The sequence below is a fragment of the Mustelus asterias genome, chromosome 3, assembly GCF_964213995.1.
Source record: "Mustelus asterias chromosome 3, sMusAst1.hap1.1, whole genome shotgun sequence".
NCBI classification, from domain to species: Eukaryota; Metazoa; Chordata; class Chondrichthyes; order Carcharhiniformes; family Triakidae; genus Mustelus; species Mustelus asterias.
Genome location: NC_135803.1, coordinates 99,574,541 through 99,583,544, shown reverse-complemented (window position 1 = coordinate 99,583,544; position 9,004 = coordinate 99,574,541). Strand labels below are relative to the sequence as shown.

Genomic DNA, 9,004 nt, shown 5'->3' with positions numbered 1-9,004 from the left:
GTGAGTTTAAATGATTGGCGGGAATGTATGCACGCGTTCGAGTAATCTGTTCACCGGATTATAGGAAACTACTGTTTCCTCGACAGAACGTAAATCCCACAAACCTATTCAGGAAGAAATGGCGAGGTAAAGGGAATGAATGAACCGTACTTTAACCCCCACTCGTGCATCATTGAAGTAGCAGGTTTGTCCTATGAATCCCGTGACCAATGAGTCACTTGTTCGAGCTGCCCTGTTCCCACAAAACAAACTATTATTCCCCGGAGACCAGCAGCATTATAATTGGCACAGATGATGGCGGTTAATTTCACTGCGAGAGAAGAGAAAGGAATTCAAGTCCCTTTACATCGCTATATTGCGGCCAGATGATGTCTCCCCTCCCACCCCAACTTCTCCATTTCCTATGTGTGACGCAAAAGAGAGAGAGAGAAAAAGCACCGGAATACTTGAGTTCAGAGTTACTGAAGAAAGTGCCACCATTCGCTCGGGGCTCTCACGAACACACTTGTAACAGACAAACCAGGTCGATTTCGGGAGAGGGGCGGGAAGTGAGATAAATATAAACGTAAAGATGACTTCTCAGCACTTTGTGTATGACATCCCTGCCAAGATTATGGAAGAGTTTTATTTGGTAATGGACACTTTAGCACCGGGGCTGTGGCATCAATTTGGTGAGTAAGCAGCAAAGTGTCATTGTTGGTTATACTTTTGGCAGAGGGATGGCGCGGGAAAGGGCTTTACTTTGTATCTAGTGGATTGCTGCTGGGGGATTAAGTCACTTACCCTCCCTCCCCCTGTATCAGATGAGTTTCAGAGTGTACTGATCTCAGGGGTTCTGTCCCTTTCTGTCCATGGGTTTAGATTAAGAAGACCAGCTTGTTATTTCGGCCGCGGCTAGGATCAGCTGTCTGAGTCACACCCAGTTTAAAGGGGTCCTGGCTATAGGTTTTCCACTGCTGGTTTTTTTTGGGATTTCGTATACGGCAGTTGCGTGCATTCTTTCCGGGGACGTTTCATCAGAGGGGAATGAGTAAAGGAAGTATCAGAGTGAGTTATGTTTGCCATTGCACCTTGTGCCCACAAGAAATTGGACGCGATTAGGCAAGAACTTGTGTCTTTTTCTGACATTCGTTCAATTTTTATTTTATTGATTGTATGACTGGGCGAGAATACACTCAACATTTCCATTCACCATACCAGTCTGTTTTAGGTACAAAACCACAAAACTCCCGGTTACTGAGTCTGTGCTCTCGACAACAAACATCTGCATTAATATAGCGCCTTTCACGTGTCCTGACGACTTCATCGAAACATCATCGGGCAGATAAGAAAAACGGAGGAAATGTAAAAAGAGATGTTGGGACAGTTGACTAAAACCTTGATTTAAAGGGGCAGGTTATCAGAGAGAGGGCCCGATTTTACCATTGCGACGTGCCCATTTTCGGGCGCAGAAACTTGGTAAAGTCGGGCGTGAGGCTATTAACACGATCTGCGTCTGCGTCCGCGCAGATGCTCACTTTACCGAGGCCCAGGAATGGCCGCGATCCGATTCGTGCCCAAAATGGGCACAATGGTGATTTAAATGCATTTGCATGCATTTAAATTGAATTAATGGGCTGCCCGCCCAACTCTACCAGCATTTCCCCCTTTACCACCGCGTCGCGCGTCCCGATTCGGCACGAAACAGACATGCTCGGCAAAGGCCTGTTTTGGGTGCTCCAGCTTCTGAAGAGGTAAGTTCAGAGCTTCCAATGGCTCTTTGACTCAGATCGGTGGTGGAGGGGGAGGCAGGCTAGATCATTCTCTGGTAAGGTGGAGGAGGAGGTGGGTCAGATGTGTCGCTGGTGGTGGGGGGGGGGTGAATGTTGTCTGGGGGGGTGCGGTGGGGGGGTGGAGGAGGGAGGCCAGATTATTGTCTGGTGGGGGAGGCGGAGGGAGGCAAGATCATTGTCGGGAGGGGCAGAGGGAGGTCAGATCATTGTCGGGTGGGGGGGGCAGAGGAGGGAGGCCAGATCATTGTCGGGTGGGGGAGGGGCAAAGGGAGGCCAGATTGTTGGTCTGGTGGGGGGGGGGGGGAAGGGGGGAGGCCAGACAATTCTCTGGTTGGAGGGGACAGGGGGGTCTGCTGCCACTCTGCGGGCGATTGGTGGGGTGAAGGGGGGCAGGGAGTCGCGATTGGTCTGGATAGCAGGGAGGTGGATAAGGGGGACAGTTATGTTGTAGGGGTGGGAGTGATGTCTGTGGGGGCCATCACTCATGGGCCGCTTTATCAGCTTTTTGTGGCCCGGGAGCAATGTGACAGGGGCGCGTTTTTCAAATTATTTTTCTTACTGCGCAGTTCAGAGCTCCAATCGTTTCAGGCGCAATAAGCCCCGCCCACAGCGCGATTCAGACTCACGATTTTTTTTTTCAGGCTGAGTGCGTATGGGGGCGCCTGAGAACAGGTTTCCAAGTTGGATCTGAATTGCGCCCAGATTCAGCACTTAGAATCAAAATGGTAAAATCGGGCCCAGAATCCTAAAAGGGGAAAGCTTGGCAGAGCAAGTTGTGCTGGGGTTGGGGATGGAATCCAGAACCTGGGGCCCAGATAGCTGATAGTCAGAGCTGGCAGTGGTATGTTATGCTCACGTTTTCTGAGTCATTCTTGGCAGATGACATTCAGCAAGTTCAATATAGAAACTAGAAGCAAGGGTAGCCATTTGGCACTTCGAGGCAGCTCCATCATTCACTTTGATCATGGCTGATCATCGAATTCAATATCTTGATCCCCCTTCCCCCATATCCCTTGATTTTGTAATATACACCAACAGACTGAACTTGCATTTGTATCCACTATTCACAATCACAGGACATCCCAAAGCATTTTGCGGGCAATGAGGTGCAGAGTGCAGTCACTATTCTAATGTAGGAAATGCAGCAGTCAGTCCAAACACAGCAAGCTCACACACACAGCAAGAAGATAAATAACCATACTGTGATATTGCTTGAGGGTTAAATAATTGGGTAGAACATATGAGATAACTCCCCTGCTCTTCTTCAAAAATGCTGTGGGCTCTTTTACATCCACCCGAGAGGGTAGACGAACCCTGGGTTTAACATATCATGCATTCAACAGTGCAATGTTCCCTCACTAAGTACTGCACTGAGCATGCCTACCTAAACCACGTACTCAAGCAGAGTATAGAATCATAGAATCCCTACAGGGCAGAAGAGGCCACTCGGCCCATTGGGTCTACACTGACTCTCTGCTAGAGTATGTTGTAGGTAAAAAACCTCTGACACTATTAGTGGTTCAAAATGCAGTGTTTATTTTCACAATTGTGGGAGAAGTGAGGTTCCTAACAGTGGACCCCCAGCCTTCTCATCGAACACAAGTAAGAACAGAGTTTATATATGTCCCGGGCCCCGCCCTCATTACATTGCAATTTTCTGAGATGGCTGTCATTGTTCATGGTGAGATTCTTGTTGTTTTAGCAGTATCTTCCTCTGCGTAGTTTGTTCGATCTCCAAGGCCACAATTGTTCTTCATTTATATCCTTGAAACAACAACACAGGTTTTGCACAAACAAGTTAACTAATATACATACAGGTTTGTATAATACTTTATATCAGGATAAGATGAATAACGTATGATGAATATATATATGAATCTATGGTGATTCAAAGACAGAAGGCATACATGTCAACTCCATCGTGTTAAACAAAGGGACATGAAAATGGAGATTGTTTAGCTTATTTCGAGCTGGGTTAATCATATTTCTTAATAACAAGAATAGCTGTTCCTTTTATCTGGCACAGACATGAAAAACACCGAACTCTGACAAAAACATGGACTCTGCAGTGTTCTCAACAAAATCACAGAGTTTGGGTCTTAATGCTTAAGTGTGACAAAGTTCATTAACCCATTCCAGACTTCACTCCCCCCTTTTGGTTGGATGCCAGGTCCAAACATGGCATTTATGACCAACTCAGAACCACATGTTATCGGGGAATGGGCCCAGCTCCTTAGTCGGGAGGTCTGCCCCCTCCCCCTGTACACTTGTGACTGTCATAATTCGTGCTGTTACTGTTTTGCAACAGGCGTTCAATAATGCCATACAAACACAGCAAGTAATTACAATTAATACAATCAATCCATGCATCAGGTATGGACCCCACGACCCGAACCATTGCCCCAGCCAGCCCGGAGGGTTATAATCATGATATTGGTTCCCTTCCTCCTGTATTGCTTTTGCTACTTGTTTAATATGATCTGCTAAACGAGTTATATTCTCCGAAGCTTCGGGAATATACGTACAGCATTCGAAGCCAACTATGGCACATGTTCCACCTTGGGAGGCTAGCACATAATCGAGTTCCAATCAGTTCTGTAACGACACAGTCCGAATAGCTACGACCTCTGCTGACATTTCAGAGATGGCCGTGCTCACCTCCTCGAACCCATCCTTAGTCTTATTTGCAACTTTCTCTAGGGTTGAGGCCATCCGTATAAGTTCCTGTGCTGCCTTTGCCGTCCCAAAAAATGGGTAGGCTATCATGAAGAATCGTTCTGTCTCACTAATGGCTCGCTTAGCCCTAAGCAGGTGTATTTCGGGGTGGTCCCATAAGTCAGTGTAATGGTGAATATAAGGCACCATATATGCCAAATAACACGATCCTGTCCAATTCCAGGGAAGCCACGGATAGGCATTGTTTCCACAGACAAAATAGGTACCATTATATGCAGTCATCTCGCTTCCATAAGCGGAGGAGAGGCTAACTGGGACAGTGGCTATGGGGCACTGGATTGTGACCTGTATCATGGCCTCAGCGTCATCAGTGACATTAACCTGCTGTATACAGTAGCTACGGCCAACAGGTATGGTTCCATTTCTTATCAGGCAGATAGATCCCCTCTGTTTATTTTTCACAACAAAGTAGGGTGGGGATCCTGATCTGTCATAGCTGGGCTGGTAATTCTTCTTAAAGGACGATAAAGTGCACCCTCCGCCCCCTAGCCTTGAAACAACATCACTGTTGCTGATACCCTGCACAGTGGTACCCGATGGGGTTTTAAATGTCAGTGGCCCTTGTCCCTTTCTGGGTTCCATTCTGATTTAAAACCCAATTACTTCTAGAGCTGATAAAGGGATAGGAAATAAGGGAATTCCTCCCTTTCCTCCGTGCATGGGAATGTGTGAACAGACCCAGCACTTGGTCAGATTCGATTGTGATGCACTCCTGGTACCAGATAAGACATATACACAAAGGTGTTCATACAATAGACAGAGTCATCGTTACAGAGATGATCACTGTGCTTCATCCCTAACTCCTCATAATTCAATTTATACTTTCCCACTATGGCTAACAGGGCCAGGGTCATGAGTATCAGCATGAGAAGCATCTTATCACTTACTAATATCCCGCGCGACTGTTATACAATGGTCCAAAGGCTATATCGCCCACGCGCAAAGTTTCCGCGCGCCCGTTCAGCTTGCTTGGAGGTCAGTTGTTGTTTGTTTATATCTGCAATTGGAGTATATCACATATATTTTTCCAATTAATTTCAGCATATTCAACTGAGTATATACAGGCACAGATATCTCCACTAATTATAACTTCATACGGCTCATTTCATTTTTGTACAAGCCCTGATTTGTTAGGTAATATTTTTACTAGGACATCCCACTGTTGGGACTGTCAGGGAGCATTTCAAGCTCTCTCTACATCTCTTAGTTCTTGATTGTCTTTTACCGATTTATGCATCCCTTTTAGTTGAGTGCTTAGTTCCAAAACATATCTCCTGATTTTATCTTTTAGTGGACCTACATCGGTCCCACCTGTGATGATGCTTTTTGGTAATTGCGTCGTCCGTCCTGTCATTAGCTCATAAGGGGTTAATCCGGTTGTTTGGTTTGTAGCAACCCTTAATCTCATTTAGTATGGTGGGAAATACCTTCATCCACGTTTTTTTTTCCCGATGTCTGTATGGCCTTCGCCAGTGCAAAGTATTTTTGCCCAATGTAATTAATTGTGCTATGCTTTAAGTTAATTGAAGCTAATTTGGCCTCAGCAGCTTGGAATTCTGAGTCCAACTTAGAAACTTAGCTGCATTCTCTGATAGTACAATGTAAGGTAAACAAACTTTCTCATGGCCAAGTTGTTGATGTAGCTGGAGACTGCTTGTATGTAATAATAATATCTAATTTAGTTATGCTTTAGAAACAGATGTTTTGTTTTTTTTCAATCTCAGGCTGGTTTTTGGCTGCTCTCTCTCCCTCTCCTTTCTCTAAAATAACCGTTATTTCAAAAACAATGCTTAAAGAAAGGCATATTTACTTCAGATCAGTCGAGTTTATTCTGAAGAAATAAACAGACCCTTCAGTTGGCTTGGTGCGAATCACACAACACTTTGCACTGGCTGCAGCTGGCTAATTCTATCAAAAGACATCGCTTTTCTCATTTAAATCACATACCATACAACTCCGATCTTTGTATGATGTATTCTTACATTATATCTAATTTGATAATTTGTTTGTCCACATTTGAAAGTGCAATGTTTAAGCAGAAATTATCCTTCTATAGACAGATTGTCTCACAAGGTAAACACCAGTGTTTCGTGGTCATAGATGCCAATTGTATGCTGCCATACACAGCTCTTTAAAAACACAGATAACCGAATAAGCCGTTTGTTGTGTGCAGTCGAATGCTGCAAGATTTTTGAGTCTGGCTGCAAAGCCAGTCTCCAACTCTTTTTCTCTCTCTCAAGTAATCCGGTTTCACTTCCTGTCATGTTAATATTAATTGTGCAAGCTATTACAAATTATGACAAAGAATGGTTACGTGTTTGGAATAACTAGCCTTTTTTCACAGACTTATGTTTTTATCAATACACAATATACATTATATCGGGTATCTCAAAACCCTCTTAATTTAATTTTAAATTAATCTGTTTCCATTTTTAAACTGAGCTCCAGATCAGAATTCCTTCATTTTCAGAACGATAACAAGCACAATACATATAACAATAACAAGAGTTACTTGATTAGAAATATTTTGGTTTGCTTCCTAGCTGGCTAGGTTTTAAGCTTTGCAGTCTTCTTAGATTTGGAAAACCTTGAACAATAGATGGCACAATTCCAATGGCAGTATATAATTTTAACTAGCTACCCTATCAGAACTATCATCAATGTTAGGTGATTTAAATGATGTAATTTGTTGCATGTTATCGGAACATCACACAAGTCTTGAATTTCATATCGGTAACTAACTGGCAACACAAGTTCCAATAATTCATGGTGTTCAATGGTTGGCATCAAATGCAAATTAAAAATACTCAAGGACAACATCTTTATTTGTATTAACAACTGAGGTTTTAACTGATTTAATCTCCTGCTGTAACTTGGGATAATCAGAACTACGATTCATTGATTTGATAGACTTTAAACTGACTCATAGACAGTATATTCACCTCATTCTTTTGTTCCTGCTTTTCTATTTTTCACAAAATTACTTATTAATTTTTTAACTTCTCAACTACACTCTTATAATTTCAACTTCAAGACAAGGAAAGAGCACATGGTCCTTCCAAGGTTTAACTCCTTTCTCAACATTAAAACGAACAACAACAAAACATTCACGCAATCACGTTGTTAAACACGCAGATACACACAGATACACATGGAAGCTTCCAACATTTATTCAGACTTAACATCTTAAACTGGGATGGAAATAAAACATTTAAGAATACAGACCGTTGATTAACAGTCGCTTTTATGCTGTTGCCTTCCAAACTGTAATTCAACTCAAAACAGAAGTAAATTCAAGAAATCTTACCACTTTAATCTTTAACCGTTTGTAACAAATACTTCCGCAGCATTTTCTTATCTCATTATTCCACTGAATTATTTCCCTCATCTCTAATTATATTGATTTGTCAATTTGGTATTATAGGCGGGCACTCCCTTTTAGCCCGTCTGTCATTTAATACAGTTTCATGGTTGATCCATGTAACACATTTTAATTAGAATGCATTATGGCAGTACAATAATTCCCAGTATGACACACGCACTCCCATTCTACCTTATGTAACTCCCTTCTCTGTTAAATTTTGACTATATCTTAAAATTACTGCAAGTCTTATAATTCAGAGGAACATAAACAAGTGATTAATCATCATTTCAAATACGCAGGAATAATTCTATTTATCTTTTCAACCTCAGTTCTATCAAAAATACATTTTCAAATTTAACAAAAGCCTGATCCAAATAATCCATTTATTTTATCACTTTTAAATATCCCTACTAAAATAATTATCTTTACACAGGCAGATGCAAGATCGAATCTACTGTGTGCTTAAATGGCTAACTCTCCTTACGACTCTTCAGATGTAATCTAATGCTATTATTCCCACATTCCCCAAATCTCTGTCCGATGCATTATCGTAATATTTACTGGGGAACGTAATTTATTAAACTCGCATTGATCTGCTATACCCCATTCCATCACATGAGGCTCTCGATCGCAATTACATCTTACATCTCTCTCTCTCTCCCTCCCTCGAGTGAGAGAAACTTACAACCTGCTTGTTTTCTTTTAACCCTTTATTCCCCTTTTAACTGTTTTGTTGCGGTAATTGGTGTATTCCTTTAACTGAGTCCAATGCTTCCAGACACCCCTACCTTGCATATCTATGCAGGCACAGGTGTCTCCACTGATAATGATCTCATAGGGGCCTTTCCAATTGGGGGCAAATCCAGGTTTTCCTGGTAGTGTTGTTACCATAACCTTGCTGCCTGCCGGGGGTACCTCCGGTGTCTGTTCTAGTTTATTGTGCTCATCTATCACTATTTGTTTGTCCCGTACTGTTTTCCGCACATCTTTTAATTGGGAGCTTAACTCTAATACATATCGTCTAATCCTGTCCCGGAATGGGCCTACATCTGCATATTTCCGTGATCCATCCACAAACAGGACCAAATCTGGTGCCTCCAGGGGCACATCTTTTATTCTACTCTCCTCTACC

General features: G+C 42.7%; 1 protein-coding gene across 2 annotated transcripts in view; it reads left to right on the top strand.

The window, feature by feature from the left end:
• Nucleotides 1–259: 259 nt before the first annotated feature.
• Nucleotides 260–9,004, top strand: part of LOC144484679 (interleukin-1 receptor-associated kinase-like 2) — a 74,912-nt gene continuing 66,167 nt past the window's right edge. The window contains exon 1 of one of the 2 annotated variants that reach the window (XM_078203139.1): nucleotides 260–671. In XM_078203139.1, coding sequence (XP_078059265.1) covers nucleotides 572–671 — 100 coding nt within the window. In that variant the 5' untranslated portion in view covers nucleotides 260–571. The remainder of the gene's footprint in view (nucleotides 672–9,004) is intronic. The other variant, XM_078203140.1, reaches the window with a different exon arrangement.